Below are 22,754 nucleotides of genomic sequence, written 5' to 3' on the forward strand. Positions count from 1 at the left end.
TGCTAGAGTTTATATTATATAAAGATAAATATCTTCATGAAATATTGTGTATATGGGGAAAGAAATAAATGTATGAATCAAATTCATGTTTTGGAGCTTTATTTAACTGCATAAACTGCATCACAACATTAAGAACACTATAATTATTTTAATCTACTTTTATGACTATTGCTTTAAAATAAAAGAAGATGCACAGCACAGAACTGATTTCCTGTTGTCTTCATCCATCTGTTCTTAGTAGCCCTGAATTTTCCTCTGCTTCAGGAGGAGCAAAATGTTGGCTATTTCTTGAAGCATTTCAGCCTCCTTTGAGAGTATGTTAACTCTGGTGCCAGATGTGCCCTCTTCCCTCTCTTGATCTGAAAAGCTTGTCATTGGAGGGCAGTTCTCGTGTTGTTCTGTCTCATCCCTGCCCTCTTTATTCTCCTGACCTAAATTAGAAACATGAGAGCAAATTTTAATGTGATTTTCTATCTCAAGTTTCTCTAAAACAACACATAAAGAGAGCTGACTATTTCACTTTCATGTCATACCTCTGACATTAGTCGTGCTCAGGGCGTTCGTGAGAAAAGGGTTTGTGGGTCTCTGTAGAATCGTTTTGGCACCGTTATTAGCAGTGATCATGCTCCTGCCTGACAGGGAATCCGCCTTTGATTTCTTGTTGCTCCAGGGCGTCTGCTTCTCTTCGCTCCTGGAGTTTTCTGGTGAAGCTGTGAGTGCATCTGGCTCTGTGGCAGTACCGGCCTGCCTCCCTGTGGCTGGAGGCAGCTCCGACATGTCAGCGTTTGATAGATGCAAGCTATACCCAAGAGCACTGTCTACAACAAAGCTGCACTGAGTCGAAGCATCGCACACCCCAGCCGAGGGGCTGCGTACTGTTTGAGTTCCTGCATCTTGAGTTTCACTTGATGTTTTCTTGCATTTGCAGACATCTGAGCTCTGAGTTTGAGCTGAAGGGTGTGGAGATAAAAGGAGAGCTGTGCTGCTTTCTTTCTCCTGCCCTTTACTTTCAAAGGCCTTATCTGGGGTAGCCATGTTCTCGGTAACTTTTAGGTCAACTCTGAAGTCCATTTGGGATCTTATTCGTGGGGTGTGAGGCCTGAGCTCAGAGAGTGTTTCATTTAAATTCCCTTGTGAGCCACTGAGGCTAAAGGCTTGATCCATGTAAGAAGCAGATGCTGGGAGGCATAGCTGATAGCAGTCTTCATCCTAATATATAGTTTTAAAAGTAGAAAACAGCAATTCCTGTGTCAGATGGTGTGAAAATATGTCCCGGAAAGAGGTATAAATCAGTGGCACTGTGCAGAGAACACTGTGCTGTTAATGAGTGTTGCTTTTTGGTGTTAACTATTTGGGACAGGTGATGATCATCTGTTTAATAGTAATTTACTCATGTGTTTAATTAAAAAAGGAGGATGCAGAAACTGCCAGAGTGTTGATAGTTAATCTACAGCTTAATTAACATCAGTACTACAAAAATACACCATAAACTTGCTACAGTTTTGAGGGGTTTGATGAAAGATTACTTTAATGTATTTCAAAGATAACTTTCCAAGTAGAGCACTTCAGAAAGTTGGAATAAAGTTCACAGTGTAGCTTCACTCACATCATTTGAGTCTGGACTGAGGTAACCTCCTCTAAAAGAGTAACTTGGCGAATATTCAGAGCCATTCACTGGCCCAGTGTTGTCTCCAAAGCATGCTGTAGAATTAGAGGGAAAAAACACGTTCTTCCTCAAACATGTACATAATAAATGAATTTCCTTAACGTGAGACTCCTTGGAAACTTACAAAACCTTGTGTCAGTGCAGTTGCAGGGCTGTGAACAAAACATAATAAATATTTCACACTTCTGTTGTACCCATGTATATAATCCAGTTATAAAAATATGAAATATAAACTGTTAGGAACTCTATATGGCAGCTTATGATGAGTGGAGAGGCTCATTAAACTTTGTGATGATTTGCTTTCTACACATTTAAAGTTAATTCCATCGCAGTTCCAAACTTGACCACTTGGTGGCAGTAAAAGGGCAACTTTACTCCCACATGTAGTTTTTAAAAAACTTCTTACCTCTGCTCCCATGCACTGTGAGTCTGGCACAGTTCTGGCAATAAAATAATAAAACCCAACATAAAAATGGATTCAAAATTTGCTCCTTAATAATGCATTTCGTTAGACTGGAAGTGCAAACACTTACTGTGGTGCAGAAGAGTTTACCGATGTCTGATCTGGGAGACATATTTTTGATTTTGCACTCCCAGAATGAGAGTGTCCTTCACAATCTTCATCACAAAAGCCTCTAAAGACATCGTCCTCCAATTGCTGCTGAATTTCTGACTGGTTAAGCATGAAGTCCAGCATGGATTCTTTGTCGTTTGGCTGGTTGAGAAAGATGCTGTCCACATATGTTGCATGGTCTTCTGCCTTGCTTTTACTGTGGCAACAGACACGGGCACTGATTGGTTACAAAACTGAAGCTAAGGATAGAAAATAACCAATTAAAATGTAAACTTGTTTTCACCCTGGTTGTGGACTGCCAAAGAGGACTTGAGATGCTGTGGGGTTCTCAAGTTGGAAGAAGGGTTGGTTAACGTTGTGCAACCAGGGAGAAGAGTTTGTCATACTTCTGGGCTGAGAGAAAGGATGAAACTGACAGAGAAACAAATCAGCATTTGTCAGAGGAAAGACACATTATTGTCACATTTTATTAGATTGTAACTGTTTTCTCTTAGCAAGAGATGCTGTTGGTCCAAAGACTATAAACTGGTCTAAAACAAGAGGTCATATATTACTCCAGTTTTGGTTGCCGGCAAATTTTAGGTTTCATTTTAAACTTTTAGTTTTAACTTTCAGAGCTCTACATGTTGAAGCTCCACAGTATATCTCTGACCTGTTGAAACCTCATGCTTCTTCTTGAGCACTTCAGGTCAGAGGTTACTGTTGGTCCCACGTGCTAGCTTCAAAACACGTGGGGATCTGGCTTTTCGGGCAGTGGCACCAAGGCACTCTTTACACTTGACCCCTTTAAAAAGCAGCTGAAGACATTTCTATACAAACAAGCTTTTAATTATTTTTTTAAATTTTATTTATATTTCTGGTTTATTGTGAAGCACTTTGTGATTTTTAACTGTGAAAAGTGCTATATAAATAAATTTTACTTACTAAAATACTATAGTGATATGATAAAATACTAGTACCTTTAGTAATACTAAAAGTAATGCTACATTACTTTTTCTTTGTTGTTTTCACCTTTTGTATCGAACAAGAACGTCTGAATTTTAGGCCTGAATAGCCTGAATAAATATAAATAAGTATTTATAATTGGGCACCTGGGATTACACTTGTGTAGGTGTGCAAAAACCATGTTTGTAGATGAGCTCACTGGGGGACAGGCTATCCATTTCTCACAATCTGAAGAAAGCCAATGCGAAAAGGATGGCATGCAGCTTCAATTTTCATCGAAGTTGGCCCTCCCCCACTCATTTAAAGTCTTACAGGTTAAAGGGCAAAACGCTGGTGACCCTGAGTTACGGAAGTTGTGGAAGTTTTCCCAGCAGAGCCAGCATTTGGACCACCTCACCACCAGACTATCAGGAATAGGCCCATTGATCTAGTTACTTCAGCAGCTTCTACTTGAAGCAAACCATCTTTGATGTGTATCTCAGCCTCATGGCAACATTATCAGTTTTTAATTCCCATGAATGAAATTACTACACAAAAAAGGTTATATTTGCTGTGAAAGACCTTGACACACCTGACATATGTATATCACATTCCATAATTAAAGCACAATATGATTTATTGTAAAGAGTTCTGAGAAGTTACCAAAATCTTTGTTGGCCTGTTAAACAACACCAACATAAGCCATTTTTCCACACCAACTTAAGATAAGTTTCTCAACTCAAGTCAGAGTTTCCATACTTTTGCTTTCTTATATATGAAACCATGTGTGGGGTAAAATGTGTAAAAAATACAACTTTAACCTTGAAGTAGTGATGTAATTCTAATAAGAGCTATCCCTTACTGCCTCGGTCTGCGATAAAACTGAGGTGTCCCAGGGTGGGGGAGAAGAGGGATGCAGTGCCTGGCTTTGTTTCTGGAGATTCAGCTGCAGGGTGAAAATTCCTGTGGAGACCAGCTGGATTTCATAAGATATCATCACGCAAAGAAGAATACGCAGTACTGTAACTGAGTTATAGTTGTTAATAGACTATTAGTGTTACACAACCTTGGCCTGAGCAGGCAGATGAGGCAGAAGAGAAAGGGCTGCAAGCATCAGGCATGGCAGGCAGGTAGTCAGAGGCACTGTTGTCTGAGAAACCCGACTCAAGTACTGGCGACAACTTACAAAAACAGGGATTTAGTGAGTGTCTTTACATTTGTTCATATTAAGCACGTTTCGTTAACTTGAAGTAAAACCATGAAGAGCAGGAAAGTGACTTACACACTGAAACTTGAACCCTTGTGGAATTACCTTCCTTCTTTCTCTGCTTTCTTGAACACTGTTAAGATGGAAAATATAATACTTTTAAAACTCTTTTCACTCCATTTATTCAGATGATTATTATTATATTAACATAACAGGATACAAGAACTGATAACCCACAGTGGGGCTATACCTGTACTCAGACTGGCCCTCAACAAGACACAGCCGTGATGGGGAACAGGGGCTCATCGGGAGCACCAGAGGATCTTTTCTCTTATGCCTGGCTCCTGCTTTACAGCTGCCAAGAACTGCTGCTTTAGGAGGATCTGAAAAACAAGAACACTATGTGTTTACATCATTTGCCATCCTGAGGCTTAAATGTATTATATTATTGTTTTCTGGTGATCTGGGGCTGTGAATCTCACCTTTACATGCTTTTTTAGCAGCAATCTGGTTGACGATAAACAGAGTCATTAGGTCCAAACTACCAGAACCAGTGTTGCCTAGGGAAGGGGCTGGGACAGGTATTCCCATGTTTTTCAGTTTTTGTTGCATTTTTCTCTTTTCAAAGAATTCCTGGAACAGAAAAAGCATAACCAATAATTAGGGACAACACAGGGACAAAGGCTTTCTTAATCTAATACATTTACAAAACTGGTTACAATGAAAAAACATCAAGCTTGACCATTAGTGATTGTTATTTAATTAATTATCATTACACAAGGATATAAATTTTTATTACATGAAAAATAAATAAAATGATTTTGTGAAAAACAAAGGCAGTAATGTGAGCTAGTGATTATTAATGAATTATTTGGGGGTATTGTTGAGTTTTAAGACTTCACATCACTGAAGCCTCAAATAGGCTATGTGTGGGCTTTTCAAATGGCTAAGTTCCCTTCTACTAAAAATACCAAACAACAAATAAGTAATTAAAGTTGAGAACAAGTCCAAGTCCAATGCTACACACATTATAAAACATGAATAAATATATATATAGTTCTCTGTTTTGTCATTGCTCTACTATGTCTTTTATTCTATTGTTAAGTGTCCTTAGGTGTCTTGAAAGTGGCTTTTAAATAAAATGTATTATTATCATTATTATTATTAAAAGTGTTATTCCACTACTTTTAATATATTTTCAGTATGCAACCTGTGCACTATTGGCCTCCTTATGTAAGAATTTAACTTTTACTCAAAATTAAAAGTCAAAACAATTCTTTCCATTTTGTAAAACAACCCTGGTTAGAAATTCATCACTTTAAAGCAAGTTTTCTTCTGGATACAATATTTTATGGAGTATACAATTAAACATTTAATATTTAGCATTCTACTTGCATTTGGGGTCCTGCACTTACTGTAAATAATGTAAGTTTTATTTGGTTGTCTTACCCTCTGCTTTTTGGCATTATTCCTCATCACTAATCGGTTTCTGAAATGAGCAGTTACATGTCTAGTTAGCTTAAACATTTATAGGCTAATATGATATACATTAACACATCAGCTAATAACCAAAATGTGCTTTCTCTTACCGTGAACCTCCGACCCAGTTCATTTTTAACAGCTCTTAATTACTATAGAAACGACAAAATCTAGCTTTTGTGCCTGTGTCAGCACAGAAATTCAGAGTGCATGCATAGCTTATTGTTTTGTTTCAGCTAAGTAGCTAACTTTATCTTAGCTTTCAGACTACAATAGAAGCACGAGGACAAACCACCAGACTTCGGACACACGCTCAGAAATTCCCAAAGAAGAAAATATATATGTGTAATTTTTATGGAGTTTATTTGCTTTATTTCTGTATTTTGTTTCACTGTGCCTTACATTTGCTTAAAATAAAATAGTATAGTAGAATAAAACAGTTGGGACTAATTTAGTTACGGCTGTCAGACAACCAATCATATTTTTGCCGGGGGCTCGACCAATGAAAAAAACCCTCCGCAAACTAAGTCGCCAGCGACGACAGCAAAACCGGATGTTTGGCTGATTTTCTTTATAAAATAAAAGCTAACACAGACAAGTTTGTGTGGTGGAGGTAGGAACGCCTTTAATTTAGCAACAATAACCGGAAGTGCACTTGTTCTAGTTTGTAGTGCTGGTAGCTGGCGCAAAAAAGGGGAGCAGGATGTAGCGGTACAAGTATCGGGCTCGCTTCACATCAATCCGGCCATCAGAACTCCCTCTCGCTCTTTATGTCGACGCGGTGAGTCAGGTCTGGGGGATGGGTGTAGTAAGGGCTGGTTGCAGAGACGACTAACGGTTGAAAAATGTCCAACATCCTCGATGCGGCGTCTAAAGTGAGATGGGACCGCACGGCCGCGGCGAAGCGAGCAGTGTTTCTGGCGGCTGCTGCATACGGTGTCAGAACGCTGTACCCCATCATCTGCAAGCAGCTCTGCAAAAACAAAGATCCTGGGAGCAATCACCGGGCTTCAAAGGCGGAGAACGGCTCCACTTGCTCGGGAAATACTCAAACGGATCCCGTGATTGATAGGAAAGCATCCCCGGGGGTAAATGCTGATTTTTTCAAGCAGATGCTGGAACTTGGTAAAATCCTCTTTCCCAAGCTCGTTTCCAGAGAGCTTGCTTTGCTCTCTTTGCACTCGGTGGCGCTGATATCTAGGACGTTTCTGTCTATTTACGTTGCCAGCTTGGACGGCAAGATAGTCAAAACGATCGTGGAGAAAAAACCCAAACGCTTCATCATCCAGCTGATCAAATGGCTCCTCATTGCAATCCCGGCCACGTTCGTCAACAGCGCCATCCGGTACCTGGAGTGCAAACTGGCTCTGGCCTTCCGCACCCGGCTGGTGAACCATGCCTATCGGACCTACTTCACCGATCAGACCTACTACAAAGTCAGCAACATGGACGGGAGGCTCGCCAACCCGGACCAGTCTCTCACCGAGGACGTGATGATGTTCTCCCAGTCCGTGGCCCATCTCTATTCGAACCTCACCAAGCCTATACTGGATGTGATGCTGACCTCCTACACGTTGATTCAGACCGCCAGGTCCAGGGGGGCCAACGCCTCCGGTCCGACGCTGCTGGCAGGGCTCGTGGTGTTTGCCACGGCTAAAGTCCTGCGTGCATGCTCGCCCAAATTTGGCAAGCTGGTGGCCGAAGAGGCTCACAGGAAGGGCTACCTGCGCTATGTGCACTCTAGGATCATTGCTAATGCTGAGGAAATCGCTTTCTACAGAGGACACAAGGTATGCAGAGACTGATGTGGGCATGTGAGTGCTAGCTGCAGAATGGAAGCGGTGTGGCAGTTACGTGCAACCACACGATCATTATTGTGTTTATTTATTAGGAAGTGTCTGTGCCCGGATGTGCCACGTTATGTGTGAAATGCATAACACATTTACAATCTGTAGACACCAATGTAATTACCATGGGTGAAGTGGTAACTTTAGAGGTAGGTAGGTCTTTGAGGATGGCCAGCTAAGATGAATGGTCATATCCATAACAATGTTCCATCTACTGCTGCTTGAGGCTGTTAGGATCACAATTATGCTATAAGAGCCGGCACAAAGATTAGCAGCAGAGTTAGTTTTAACTTTATTGACTAAAGCTGTTTTTCTTCTGAAAGAGCATCAGTGTGAACGACTTTAATATTATCTTGAAGAAGCCTTATTCACAGATCACACAGGGAGTTGGGAAATACATGTGTTGCTTCATGTTGTGATGTACCGCCCGCTGCAGGTGGAGATGTGTCAGCTGCAGAAGTGCTACCGGGCCCTGGCGGACCAGATGAACCTGATCCTGTCCAAACGGCTCTGGTACATCATGATCGAGCAGTTCCTCATGAAGTACGTGTGGAGCGGCGCCGGGCTCGTCATGGTGGCCGTGCCCATCATCACAGCCACCGGCTTTGCTGACAGCGGTAGGGAGTTGGTTAGGTGTAGCGTTACCCTAGCACACGTCTTGTGCATATTAAGCCTTTTAAGTGCAACTATAATAACTGTAGTTACTGCTTGCTCTTCCAGCGGGAGCTGATTAGCATGTGTGAAAACAGTAGCTGCCTCCCACACCTCCCTGATGAGCACTAAGCATCAATAATAAGCCTGTAACCGAGTCCCTTATTACACTGTACCTACAGATATTTAATGAACCTTTTTCCATCGTATCCTTATGCTCGCAGGTGCAAGTGTGAAAATATGTTTCGTGCCGCTGACGCACACAGCTCTGTTTTGTATTTTGAGGTCCAGAAGTTAATTGTTCTGCTTGCTGTCCCATGTCTTGTGCCTGTCTTTCCACCCTTATAGAAACAGCTGACGGTCAGACCCAGGTGATGGTGAGCGAGAGGACGGAGGCGTTCACCACCGCACGTAACCTCTTGGCTTCAGGAGCTGATGCCATCGAGAGGATCATGTCCTCCTACAAAGAGGTGCGCACGTAGTATACTGAATTTAACCCAGCTTTGCTGTCATTTTAAATCAGAAAACTTCATAACTGAGACTCACAGGCCCACATCTTACACTGATCCCTCATGCACACATGCATTTCATACTCGTCCATGCTGAAAGTTGCAGCAACTCTGATGTCAGTGAGAGCACATATCTACCCTTAATCTAGTCATCTGAGGCACACAGCTCTGGCTGTGAGTCCAACCTCCTGTCCAGACCTGCTGTTTGGAAAGGGCAGCCAATCAGAAGACAAACTGGGTTAAAGGGAGGAGGGTAAAACAGCTTCTTTCATCCTGTGCATGAACTGAATCATGCAAAGCTGCTCTAGTAGAGTCCAGAAAAGCAACAACTAGTAAGGTTCCCCTTTAAGGCCTTAAATTACAGATTTTTCATTATTTTTGGATAAGTTACTGACTGTATGAACTGTTAATAACAGATTTTCGCTGTTTAAGATGGAAATTTATGAATGTGGCCTTTTGAATACGTGTTATATCCTGCAAATGATGTGTTTGAGAATCAAATGCAGTGCAGCAGAAGTTTCATGCAAGAAAAGGTCTTTTGCTCTTATTTAAACTTATAATCATTCAGCATTTTGTTCTTTCACAACATATCTGGCAGCTTTTTAGGTTTAATTATCTGTCTGAACAGTAGGAAGTACCCAAGACTGTACAGAGTGTCACGACTTTGCAGTTTTTTGTTTCAGATGTCAGTAAAAATGTCTTCTTGAAGAAATAAACTGGCCGAGTTTGATCATTGGTGGGTCGTTCCGGTGGCCCGTGTGTAGTTGGACGAGTGGAGATCGTGAATGTCTGATTGATTTATGTCCATCTCTCTCCTTCTTCTTCTTCTTCTTGCAAAACTCAGCACACAGCATGAAAAAGGAAAGAAGAGAAAAAAAAGCTGAATGAAAGACCTTGTTCATTGACAGCCAAATCCCTGATCTTTCGTTGCACTTTAATCCAAAAAAAGAAAGAAAGAAATTGCAAGACCAGTTCATTCTCTCCCTCTCTCTCTCTCTCTCTCTCTCTGTCTCTCTCAGGCTACATTTTGAAGTCCATAAGAGGATTTGGTTGCAGCACATTTGTGCTGAAGCTGTGTTGCACTGCAGCTCATTAGTACTGCTGCACTTTTGATCACGTGCCACCCTGTGTGTTGGCGTGTACTATCCCAGGCTTTTTGATAATTCCCTTTGTAAAAATATGGAATATCTGAGCAAAGATCTGGCGGATTTATCTCATGCCTGTCAGCGAGTAACCTGACTGTCAGCGACGGTTCAACAGCCCAAAACAGCGTCAAAGAGGAGGAAATGAAACTGGTTCAGTCTGCTTGCGGTTGGCTGTGAGCTTCCTTAACTGTTTCACCCATGCTAAAGAATTACCCATCACGCCACCTTCTTCACACCATGACTGTCATTTTATTGTGAAAAACACGTTCCCGGGGGATACGAGTTTAAGCCTGCATGCACTTCTGTTTTGAGCGCGTGTGCGCGTGTGGCTTGAGATGCAGAGCGGCGTGCCCCTGCATGCAAGGCCAAGAGATGTGTGAGTGTGTGCAGTTTGACAGACAGCAGGGATGGAGCGCATTCCTGAGGCAGCGTGCCCAGCTCACGCCTCCACACACTCTGCCTATTTAATATGGAGGAGTGTGTGTGTGTGTGCAGTCAGATAGGCCCATGACAAGTCCTAGCTTGCGGTAGTTTGTTACTCATCTTAAAAAGCTTTGCTGTTGTTTTTGTTCCTTGTTCCACAATCACAAAGTAAGACTAAAAGTCCCCTTTTTGTTTTTTTATTTTTGTGTGAAAAGCACACAGACGTGAAGATGTGCTGGCTGATATCTACCAACCTCACACACAACACAGTAGTTCATTACTGTACATTAAAATTGGCACGCTGTTCTATCAGCACGTGATCCAGTGACTAAGTAAAAAACAAAACTGGGTCAGGTTGGTGCTCGGATGCTGTATGTGTTACACTGCTTGGAATTCTATTATGGGAACAGAACTGAACACAGAGGGCTTAAATAGGCCTCACTTCCTGAAGAGTGAATCCACCATCACTCTCATGTCACTATAGGTCAGTGAAACCCAGCGCTTGTGTGTGTGTGTGTGTGTGTTTTGAGAGCTCCTTCTCTCAGAGCTCAGCTTAGCTGCAAATAATCCTCCATCTGTTGATCTTTCAGCTCCGCACTTCTGCAGAGCTGAAAGATCAACAGCATTTACTTGAACTCTTTTTAGGCCAATCGGAAAGGATGAAGCGGCTGTATTTCCTAATACACCTGCTGAGTACACCAAAAAACCTAGCAAGCACCAGATTACAGCACCTGTCTTGTCTGGTCTTCAGAACAGGGCTGTGTTTACGAGTGGGCAGTCAGGTCTCATTTAATCTGCAGCTGGGCCTTAGTTAAAGGGATCTATTCTGCTACCAGATTAGCTTCACGTGAGTCACAATTCAAAATAATCCTTATTAACTTATAGTGGAGGGGGGCATTTTCATTTGATTCCCCCTCTTCTGAGATGACCATATTAGGGACATCCCCTCTCAGTGACATCATACAGACCCAAGATTTCAAAAAAAGAAACTCATAGGGGTTACTTGCACTAGGGCTGTGCGATATGACCAAAATCTCATATCCCGATATTAAGACATCTATCGTCCGATAACGATATAAATCACAAAAATGTAACATTTTCTGTAAATTCTGTGAATCTCGGGCAGCTCGACTTGGGTGAAGTGTTTCCAGCTGGGCGTCGCGTACCTGGAGTCGAGTTAACTGATGCATGAAACGATACATTTTTAGACAAAGGTTGTAAAGGCCCCCGTTTTCTTTGTGAGTATTTATTACACAGCGTGCTGCGGGGAAAAGCCTGTTCTAACGTTTGAGTCTAAGGTTTATTTTTTAGCACCTGACGGCTCTTTTTTGCTTCTCATCCGTAAATACTCTGCGTCTTTCACGTGATTCAGTTTATTTTGAAAAGTCTCAACAGGATCTTGAGCTTTATTGTGAAAGGTTTATGTGGAAAATAAACAAGCGGACACGAGGTGGTTTTACCGTCGTTGTTGCTAACGACAACGCATAAAAACAAGCGCTTGTCCGTCTGTAGTGTGGTTATATTAAATATAAGAGAAAGAGAGAACTTTAGGAAATTAATATAGCCACTACAGTGACCATCAAAATAATGAAAAAATATTGCCGTAAACAGTTTATTTTGCGACACCACGAAACAAACGATAGCGTAAAATGAAACGATAGACGTTTTTCTATCGTCATCCGATATATATCGTTATATCGAACAGCCCTAACTTGCACATATGCTGACCCCAGTATTTGACAATTTGGTCATGTTTAAAAAGCTCAGGTTTGCTTGATTTTAAACCAGAATAGTGGATGTGATGGTTTTAGCAGTATTTAACTTGCCCCAGTATGTTTTTTTGTGAATTCAGGACAAATATTACAATGCTGCATGAATGTCTAGGCTGGTTAAATATTTAAACTGATTATTTACGTATTCTTTACTTATATACAGCCATATCAAAAGGATCTCTCTTGCATAAGATGTCCATTTGCCTCGTACAAAACGGATTTTGCATTATTACACCGTGTTCCCGGCTTTAGGAGGACACTTTATTTTAGCAAAAGCAAGAAAAATTCAATCGGACTAACATTTGGGTGATATATCATGCAAAAGTTGAACTAATTACTAAGACAAAAAAAGAGTCCAACAGCATATTTTCATCAGGGATTTTGAACAAAGGCAGAATATAAAGAACACAAATGTGCGTGTTTTGTAATTTATGTAATTTATTTGTAATTTATTTATGTTGAATTGTGAGATGTCATTATGCAGGGCTGTGGTTCTTTTTCCCAGTAGGTTTTTTGGTGCTGTTAATGAGGATCATAATAAACTAAACTGAAGCTGCATATATATTGCTATGCTGTTGAACTTTGGCAGCCACTGGGCAAACCAGCACACGAGTAGAAATGTAACTGGTTGAATGAGTTTGAGCAGGTCCGCCGCCCCGCACGGTGCCAATGAATTCTCAGAAATGGTGCTCGATGTTTAAAATAATCAAGCTGTGTCAACAGCCGGCATTGTCTCGCTGCAGGGTGCACCACAGAAAGCGAAAAGAAACACTCTCCAGGTGCCTGTAAACACATTTGGCTCCTTTCCCCTGTTGCCTCAGAGCAGTAAATGTATTATTTTACTAATTTTATGATCATGTTTACAAAAATCTCTTTTTAAAATCCAGGAAGAGGTAGATGAATACAAGGTGAAAATACAGAATAAGTAGTATATTATTGAAGGACGACATTCAGAGCTGGTTAAGTGAAGTGAAATTATGATCTCAGTGAGATGTGGTCAGGATAAAAATTGAACATTGGAAGTGGAAGCAGGCTTTTTTTTTTCTTTTGAGCTATGCGAGAATCTGCGTGCATGCCTGTTATCACGGTGCGAAGAACCACAAGAGGAAAAGCAAATATATGACATATCTAATGCAAAAGCACACACAAACAGTAAGGAAAAGTTGGTACGCCTTGTAAATGTGAGTAAAAACAAAATACAATGACTTTTGAATCTTATAAAACTGTAATTTTAATTCAATTCAAAATTGCATATGGGAAACAAAAAGCATCAAAACACAAACTGAGAAAATGTAGCAGTTTAAGAAAAATATGAGCTTTTTTTTTTATTTGATGGCAGCAATACCTCACAAAGAAGTTGGGGCAGGGTCATGGTTACCACTGTGTGGTGCATCCTCTTCGTTTAACAACTGTCAGTAAAAGTCTGGGGACTGAGGAGGCAGAGGGATGTTGTCCCTTTCTTGTCTCTCATACGATTTTAGCTGCTCAACAGTTCTGGGCCTTTGTCATCTGGTAAAAAGTTCGGCCTCCAGATTCTGAAAGATATTTTATGTGCTTTAGTATTGTCTTGCTGAAATGTGCAAGGTCTTCCCTGAAAAAGACGTCATCTCGATGGGAGCAAATGTTTCTCTAAAACCTGAATATACCTTTCAACATTTATAGTACCTGTCCAGATGTGCACACTCCCAGTTCCACAGGCACTAAAGCACCCTCATATCATCAGAGAGGCTTTTAAACTGAGCACTGATAACACGCCAGATGGTCCCTGTCTTTAGTCAGATTTAGATTCCTCTGACTGCAGAAAATTTTCATGTTGAACGAGTATCCACCCCAGCTTTAACGAATGAGTAGTGTCAAACTTTTGATATGTTTTCTGTATTTTTTTATGAGTAAAATTCAGATTTATGTGATTTGTGAATGATTTCATTCTGTTTTTTGTTTTCTGTTTTTATATTTTACACAGATTCAAAACCTTTTTCTAAGTCTGCTTGTCTACTGACACAAACTTTAGGGAAACGTATTGACAGATCTTAATTTTGCCAATTTGTTTTGGCCATGCAGCAGACATGTTAATGTTATAGTCTTGTGGCCTTCATCAGATCATAAAAACCTTAATTATTTAATATAAGCAAGCACCAGGAGATGTTGAGGAGGAAGAACTTCCTGTTAATGGGGGCACTGAATGTACTTTATGGCTACTGCAGATGCAGCAGCCGAGGTTAAAATTAAACCTAGCTTAGGATCAATGTTCCAAGTCCTGCACTCATGGAGTCACATTTTTATCAGGTACATGGCCATGATCGTGATCTTTATCACAATGGTGGTGACGCTAACATCTACCAGAGACGGACTGACCCGTGTGTGTTTGTTGGGACAGGTCACGGAGCTGGCAGGCTACACTGCGAGGGTCCACAACATGTTTGTCGTATTCGAGGACGTCCAGAAGGGCATTTACAAGCGCTCTTCTGTGTCAGCCACAACAACGACAGAGAAGAAGAGCAAGCCTGAGATGCACATAGATGGACCGCTGGAAATAAAGGGTAGCTTGCTGTGTACACACAACACCTCTTTGTCTATACAAAAAAAAAAACAGAAGAGGAAGAGGTTGCCATCAGAACAGCCTCTGTTGCTTTTACCACTTCTGCTACCTGAAGGCCAGAGTAGGCTTTGATTTGGTTCAGGTCAAAACATAGTCAGTGTTAAACGCTCAGTTCATTGCCCAACAACATCTGTCTGCCAACAGTTATTCGATCCATTCTGTTGTCCAAATTAGCAACAATCAGCAATGAGTTAATGGATATTAGCATATAGCTTTGGCAGTTGCCTCACTCAAATCAATAACAGAATTTGTCTTAAATGCTAACTTCAGGCTCAAGTTTTGCTGCTAATTTATGATGTTTGACCAGATTTTATGATTTCCACAAACCTTATGTGGGCCAACCTACAGATCAACTTACATTATAAGAAATCAATAAACTAAATGGCCAAAGGTTGGATGCACTCTAATAGAAAGCGTCTTATGTTAGAGGGTAATGCTAAGCTAATGAATAAGTGAAGTGGTAAAGACACAGAGTCCAATCTGTTACTCTAATACACAATTACTGTAGTTCCTGATCCTTTTTCTCTGTTTCTGTGTTTCTGCAGGCGAAGTGATTGATGTGGACAAGGGCATCGTGTGTGAGAACGTCCCGATTATCACACCAAATGGAGACGTTGTAGTATCTTGCCTAAACTTCAAGGTGGCTGATCTTTTTTTCCTTCTGAGCTCCACTTTAACTGATAGTCCAGGCCCCTCTGACTTTGAAATGTTCTGAAACTGACTTCACTCCTGAGGATTTTGGTCCGTGTAGAATTTATTAGCATTTAAAAACAATACCCCAGGGTCTCATTAGAAAGCAGATACATCCTTTGGGTGTCAACTTGTTGCTCCCCTCAGGATTTTCACTACTATATTCACCTCATGAGGATTTCATGGTGGTTGAAATCACAGATCAGACTTTCCAGTTTTATTTGGATGCAGGGTATAATGCACAACGCTCCGTATCATAGATGTGAATCTACTGCAAAGATCTGCTCATCCTCCATTCAGCACAGGTTCTGTTTTTTTCACTCAAAAGTGGCTGAGGGTCTGCTGATCCTTTCATCTGTTCTTTGTACGTGGATAATTGAGTTAGCATGATTTCATCGCTGATAATTTGATACCAGACAAAATGTGTCTCTTATTCCAAGCTGCCTTTAAAGTTCTGACCTGCTGACTTCTTTTGTTAGGAGGCAACAATAGGAAACACTGACATAATGATGTTTTTGATAAAATGCTTTTTGAGACATCAAAAGAATCAGCTTTTGTAATCATTACAAATGAATAAGAATAGCTTATCTCTTTCAAACACCACAGGCAAACAGACCTCTGTGCAGACTGCACCAAGCTCCAATTATATATGTTGGCCTGAGGTCATTACACAAGAGTACGCCGCTGACATTGAGCTGATAACGGAAAAAGACGCTGATGCTGTGCTTAAAAATGTCAGCTTCAATATAAATATCATACACAAAGTTTAAATGGCAGCTTTTTGAAGAACTGAAGAAGTTCTGTTTTTTTCTTTTAAGTTCTTTTTTTAGTTCTTACCCTGCATGAAAAAAACAAGTCCACATGCAAAATTACTGCAAGATTTATGGGACAGATCACTGCATGTAATCTGCATACAGCAAGCTGCATACAGATGAAGAGCATGCTCACTAAGGCAAAAAAGCAGGATGGTAATAGTGTCTGAGGATGAAGAGCTGGCTGAAATAATGGGGGTATGAATATAATTTAACTTGAGATACTCACTGTGGCACAAGTAAAAGAAAAAAGGAACATTTTGACATTTAGGTTCATATGAAACTTAGAGTGACCCATATGATAAGATAACCCTGTTAAAGTGTGTTTAAAATCTACACATTTTCAGTTATTAATTTGCATTGTAACACGTAAGTTAATATCATATTATTAAGTTTTTTATTCTAATTCTAAAGAATTTTTGGCCAATGTTGTTTTGTAAAACTGTAAACATGGACCAAAATTAAATAATAATAATTAGCAGTAGTATAAGTAGCAATAAGAGTGGTGTGTAATATAATTTGAAATGCATAGTCATGCATGAAAATACAAAATATTAATCATAAATTTGTTTGTGAAACGTTTTTATCCATCGTTTATGAATGAGGCTCTATATTTGGTTGCTCGCCATGGAAACCATGGTTAACCACAGCAAAAGGATTAAAGCTCTAAAGACTAATGATAGAGTAGTAATGTGTGCTGTGGCCTAATGTTTCAAAGCATTAGCCTTATAGGCATCACTACGTTTTTAATCTTGAGCCAGAATCAGCGTATTTATAGGACACTGGGGCGTGCCAAGTTATCAGCTAACACAAGCTAGCTTGGCTAGTAAGCTGTAGCCATATACCATACTTACAAATTAGTACTTCTATATGAATGAAGTAATACTAGAGCTTCATTCACCAAAAAAAGAGCGCTTCTTAAACAGTCTGTTAGTAAAACTAACCACACGAGCCGTGAGAGCTCCAGTTCAGTGACTTTAATTAGCTAAGGTGACGCTTGAGAAGCTAGCTAGCACCTGTCGCTTAAAGTGCCCAAGCCCTTAAATATGTAGAACTTTCGCCTTGATTAATTAATTAATCAGGCTTTTTTAACTTTTATTAGCCACAATTTACTGAAATATAAAGATATTTAATAAATAATTTAATTTATTATATCAATATGATATTAAATACTAATTTTTGACAGGTGCAAGATAATATTTTGCAAATTCTATATATTTTCATCTGGATTGTTTTTTTAAAACTTTTGTTCAATATACAAAACCCCTTTTCAGGGACAGAAAACCGTCTTTTCATGATTGCTGTATGCATGATCCCTCATCTGGCCCTCAGCTGTAGCTCATAAGGTTTCAGAGAACAAACAAACAGTACAGGGTCTTGTTAAAAGGCAAGGATATCTGGGGGGAATATTTTCCAGTCTACTTGTGTTGAGATTTCAGATTTCCTGTTTGCTGTGCCAGTCACCAGTCTTCTCTGTGTGTAACAGCTTAACACCCACTCGTGCTTTTTCCACAGCTTTATGGCCTAGTGATGCATTGTAATTACACTGACAGCCCACTCTGCTTCAGGAGAATTAATAAATCGTCTCTCTCGTTCAGGTGGAAGAGAGCATGCACCTACTGATCACAGGGCCTAATGGTTGTGGAAAAAGCTCTCTGTTCAGGATCCTCGGCGGCTTGTGGCCTGTCTACGGCGGCCGGCTACACAAACCCTCCCCTCAGCATATGTTCTACATCCCTCAGAGGTATACGCACAAATGCACACTCTCAATAATCGCAGGTCCCACGGCAGACAAAACAAGTGCAGGGTTTGATCATTGTACCAGTGAACCGTAACAGTAATCTAATCCATTGTAACAGGACCTGAGTGTGTCTGTGCAGCTGAGAGAGAAACCAGAGCTCTGGACAGAGTCAAATATTTACTGTCCAGATTAAGTTTAAAATACTAGCTCTGCAGAATGATTAAATATGATAAATATTATCAAATTAAATTTTATTATAGTTATTTGGTAATTATCCATTATGCGTAACCTCTCTCCATTATTACTATATAGCAAGAGCTGCAACAATTGGAGGAGCAGCTGTTATCATGATAACATTTTATCATTTTTATGTTGATTTTAGAGCGAGACAGTAAAATAAATATAGCAACTCTGACAGGAGAGAGTAAGGGTAACACAGAGAACACAGGCAGGTAATGGTCCAACCAGTCGAGATTCAAACCAAGGATCTGCCGCCCATGTGGGAAGCAGTCTTAGCCAAACCTTCAAATGTAATCGTACCCATGGCTGACTCCCTCCTGCAGTGCGGTAAATATTTCATACATAGGATGAGATGGCCAGCTGGCAGCTGTGACAGAATCCGACACACTGTCTACAAAACAGACATCTTTTTCTTTCAGCTCCTGCTCTTTAAGTGTCTAAAAATGCTTTTGTCACACAATTTGTGTGCTCATTACGGATACAACTTATGTGCATTTATGTTTCCCCAGGCCATACATGTCAGTAGGTTCACTGCGGGACCAGGTGATCTACCCAGACTCGGTGGAGGACATGGCTGCCAGAGGAATGAGTGACAAGGACCTAGAGGCCATCTTAGCCATAGTCAACCTCAATCACATTGTCAACAGAGAGGGAGGTAAGACGGCTTTTATTTTTATTTATCCATGAAAGAGCAGCAGTTCACCACACAAATCAAAAGACACACAATCACCAGATAAGAAAAAAAACTCAACATACTAAATTAAAATCAACTACTGAGCTAAAGCAACCTTGTCACTAAATCACAGCACAAGGTACTTTATATTGTAAGGTAAAGACCCTACAATAAAACAGAGAACAATCAGATGACCCCTTGTGAGCAAGCACTTGGCAACAGTGGGAAGAAAAAACCCTAAGCATTTAATTATAAACCATTAAGTTTCTGTGAAGAAAAGTTTCGCTGGTGTTTGAGATCAAACACACTGTGTGCATCAGCCAGGAGCTTGAGCTCGCATATTATTGGTGTTCCCTAAACTCGAGTGTGTGACCTATTGGCAGCCACTCTCTCCCTCCTGCAGAACAAATGGTTACACTGTTGTGAACCATCTACTGTACCAAGCTTAGCGCCGCAAGAAGGTTTAATGTGTGAATAGCTGCACTGTGAAACAGTTTGGAAAGGTTTGCATTACTCATGGTAATTAGCCCACGTGTATGCAGTCACATTATTATGGGCTCACAAAGACATGCAATATAACCAAATAGGATATTGTGTTTAGTCCATCAGTCCTTGTCTTCTCTTTACCTCTTTACAATTTAGTCTAGTATTTAATGTGAAGTCATGTATTGCAGTTTTCATTTTCATGGATTTTACTCATTAGTTTTTGTGTGCCATCACACTCTAAGTGCCTTCTCCATGTTTCATATAACAAAGGAGAAAAAATATTTCCTGTCATCATATATAATCCCACAACATCCAACTAACACCACCTTAAAATGTGCTTGTTGTTAATTCCTGTAGTTATTTTTTTAAAGCTATCAGCAGAAAAACTGAAAAACTGCTATTACTTCTTCTCTAAAACATCTGTGTAGAGCGCAACAATGTAATACAAAATGCAGTTTTCAAATGATTTTGTTTATTTTTTATGTTTAAAGCTATCCTAACCTACTTGGCCTTATTTGAAAAGGGGGCCAGGTAGGTTAAATCAGCGGTCCCCAGCCTTTTTTGCGCCACGGACCAGTTTAATGTCAGACAATATTTACACAGACCGGCCTTTAAGGTGTCGCAGATAAATACAACAAAATAAAATGATACGACCAAGATGAAAACTGTGTTATTTTTATAAATATAATAATAACCTGAATTCACTGAGTAATTGTGTAACTTTATTAGCAGCGTCCTCCTAAAATGCGCCAACAACATTGAGAGTAACATTCTCCTCTCTGCCCCTTGATGCTCTGGTCGCTATGGTAACGCGTAAATATTTCTTTCAAAATAAGACACACAACTACAACACGGGAAAAGACCCAGGGAAACTGAGTTAACGGTAAAAACCCTGAAAACCATCAATTTGACACCCGAGCCTCAACTCTCACTGCCTGGTACCAAACGACTCACAGACCGGTACCGGTCCATGGCCCGGGGGTTTAGGGACTGCTGGGTTTAATCATAAATTAATTGTGATTAGACACATTTTTTGGAAAGATGCGTACAATTTCACCAGTCACACCCAGAATAATGCCAGACGTGTTAAATCTAGAAATCACTTAAATAGGACATGAAGTGAAGTGGGCTAAAAGATCTCGAAAGCAACACATCATGTCACGATCTAAAGAACAGATAGGTAACACGGTCATTGACATCTACTGTATCACTATGGAGATGGTTACGAGGCTATTTCTGAGACTTTGGTCTCCAGTGAACCACAGTGCGAGCCATTATCCACAACTAGAGAAAACTTGGAGAAAACACTAGTGAAGCTTCTGAGGACTGGCTGGCGTACCAAAATCACTCCAACATCTAAAGCACTGCAGGCCTCACTTGCAAAAATAACAAAAAGGCTCATTTCACATTTGTCAAAAAACATCTTGATGATCACAGAGACTTTTGTAAAATATTATGTGGGCTGATGACACAAAAGTTGAACTTTTTGGAACTAACAAAGCATTTAATTAAAAAAAGCATTTCATTCCAACAGTCAAACATGGTGGTGGTAGCGTGATGGTCTGGGGCTGCTTTGCTCCTTCAAGACGACTTGCTATAGTTGATGAAACCATGATTTCTACAGGAGAGGAAGAAGAAAGTCCAGCAATCAGTTAATGCCCTTAAACTCAAGCAAACTTGAGTTAAGACACTGATTCCAAAACACACCAGCAAGTCTACTTCTGATTGGCTCAAAAAAGCAAAATGAAAGTTTTGGAGTGGCCTACTCAAAGTCCAGTTTGAGAGGTATTAGTATGACCCTCAAGACCTCAAAAACTCAAAAACCCTCCAATGGAGCTGAATTTTAAAAATTCTGCGAAGAAAAGTGCAACAGAATTCCTCTGCAGCGCTGTGAAAGACTCATTGCCAGTCATCTGCCCTAAGATTAGGCTTAAAACTTTCCTTTTTGCTAAAGCATATAGTTAGGGCTGGACCAGGTGACCTTGAATCCTCCCTTAGTTATGCTGCTGTCACTACCCGATCCGTACCGGAAACCCGATAGGTACCACGCATGTGCGAACGGTGTCTACTTCCGGTCGAAGCATTTTACGATAGTTACAGGTCAGAGTATCTGTTAAGATGTTAAGAATAATAACTATATCTTAAAATGTTTGCAATAATGAAGCATTTCAATATAATGTAGACAAAAACGAAAAATAAAAAGATCCGTACTGCACATGTGCAGATTTTTTTCTTCTTCTTCTTCTGTTTCATTTAATGGCAGTTTACTCCCCAGTGTACGAGGATACCGCCACCTGCTGACCGAGCGAATGAACCGTATTGTAAACTGAAGTAGCGTCATTACAAATGCATGTTTAATTTGATTTAGTGATAGTCGAGTGTGTTTTTGCTTGTCTGTGCGGAGAGGATTGTTGGAATAGTGATGATGATGTCCGCTATCACTGTCAATTGTCAGTAAACACTTAATCTGGCTGATGAATCTTCACGTGACATATTGCTAAGTCTGTATTATATTAAGTCTGTAATTCGGCGCCATTCTTCTTATTTTACGGCGCTGTTGTTCAATCGGGGGACTCTCTCTGTTGAGGAGAAAAGCATGAATTTGTTTGTAAACGGATTATCCATTCTTTAACTGTCCCGGGCTGTCGAAAAGGAGGCAGAGCTGTTGAGAAATGCTAGGAGCTAACTGGGCGCTAACCGTGTCACTCAAATACATTAACTGTCGCAATGTTGGCAAATAGAGGAAGTGACGTAAGATTTGCGCATGCGTGGTACCGATCGGGTTTCTGGTACGGATCGGGTAGTGACAGCTGCAATAGGTGTAGGCTGCTGGGGGATTCCCATGATGCATTGAGTATTTCTTCTTCAGTTACCTTTCTCACTCACTATGTGTTAACAGGCCTCTCTGCACTGAATCTCTGCACTTGTTATTAATCTCTGTCTCTCTTCCACAGCATGTCTTTTATCCTGTCTTCCTTCTCTCACCCCAACCCGTCGCAGCAGATGGCCCCGCCCCTCCCTGAGCCTGGTTCTGCTGGAGGTTTCTTCCTGTTAAAAGGGAGTTTTTCCTTCCCACTGTCGCCAAAGTGCTTGCTCATAGGGGGTCATATGATTGTTGTGTGTGTCTCTGTATGTATTATTGTAGGGTTTACCTTATAATATAAAGCCCCTTGAGGCGACCGTTGTTGTGATTTGGCACTGTATAAATTAAATTGAATTCAACTGAATTGAACTGAATCATCGCAACACTTGATTGCAGCCCTGCTGACAAGGGTGGCCCAGGATGGTTAGTTTGGATAGCTGTTTTCGCTTAATA

General features: G+C 40.5%; 2 protein-coding genes across 3 annotated transcripts in view; one reads left to right on the forward strand and one right to left on the reverse strand.

Moving 5' to 3' along the window:
- Positions 1 to 82: 82 nt before the first annotated feature.
- On the reverse strand, positions 83 to 6,130 carry LOC116334936. Its single transcript, XM_031758490.2, has 14 exons — positions 5,961 to 6,130; positions 5,821 to 5,860; positions 4,854 to 5,004; positions 4,622 to 4,754; positions 4,447 to 4,504; positions 4,231 to 4,345; positions 4,027 to 4,127; positions 2,524 to 2,651; positions 2,200 to 2,436; positions 2,073 to 2,106; positions 1,791 to 1,818; positions 1,607 to 1,701; positions 534 to 1,209; positions 83 to 431 (listed from the first exon to the last, which is right to left on the reverse strand). Exons 1-14 carry the CDS (start codon positions 5,981 to 5,983, stop codon positions 235 to 237), a joined length of 2,016 nt encoding a protein of 671 aa, XP_031614350.1. The 5' UTR covers positions 5,984 to 6,130; the 3' UTR covers positions 83 to 234.
- A 200-nt stretch (positions 6,131 to 6,330) lies between these two features.
- LOC116334951 (ATP-binding cassette sub-family D member 2) overlaps positions 6,331 to 22,754 on the forward strand; it is a 37,265-nt gene continuing 20,841 nt past the window's right edge. For both annotated transcript variants that reach the window (XM_039600832.1, XM_031758511.2), the window contains exons 1-7: positions 6,331 to 7,640; positions 8,134 to 8,314; positions 8,697 to 8,818; positions 14,575 to 14,737; positions 15,342 to 15,436; positions 17,897 to 18,042; positions 18,789 to 18,934. In XM_039600832.1, coding sequence (XP_039456766.1) covers positions 6,696 to 7,640; positions 8,134 to 8,314; positions 8,697 to 8,818; positions 14,575 to 14,737; positions 15,342 to 15,436; positions 17,897 to 18,042; positions 18,789 to 18,934 — 1,798 coding nt within the window. In that variant the 5' untranslated portion in view covers positions 6,331 to 6,695. The remainder of the gene's footprint in view (positions 7,641 to 8,133; positions 8,315 to 8,696; positions 8,819 to 14,574; positions 14,738 to 15,341; positions 15,437 to 17,896; positions 18,043 to 18,788; positions 18,935 to 22,754) is intronic.

Source organism: Oreochromis aureus, linkage group 17 (assembly GCF_013358895.1).
Source record: "Oreochromis aureus strain Israel breed Guangdong linkage group 17, ZZ_aureus, whole genome shotgun sequence".
NCBI lineage: Eukaryota > Metazoa > Chordata > Actinopteri > Cichliformes > Cichlidae > Oreochromis > Oreochromis aureus.

What these genes read in the sequence shown, in the direction of transcription:
- LOC116334936 (XM_031758490.2), bottom strand. Translation starts at nt 5,983, where the DNA reads ATGAACTGGGTCGGAGGTTCACG. An exon ending in GTAAACTCTTCTGCACCACA is followed by an intron (nt 2,107 to 2,199) that starts GTAAGTGTTTGC and finishes TTTTATTGCCAG; the next exon opens with AACTGTGCCAGACTCACAGT. An exon ending in CACAGTGCATGGGAGCAGAG is followed by an intron (nt 1,819 to 2,072) that starts GTAAGAAGTTTT and finishes TTTTGTTCACAG; the next exon opens with CCCTGCAACTGCACTGACAC.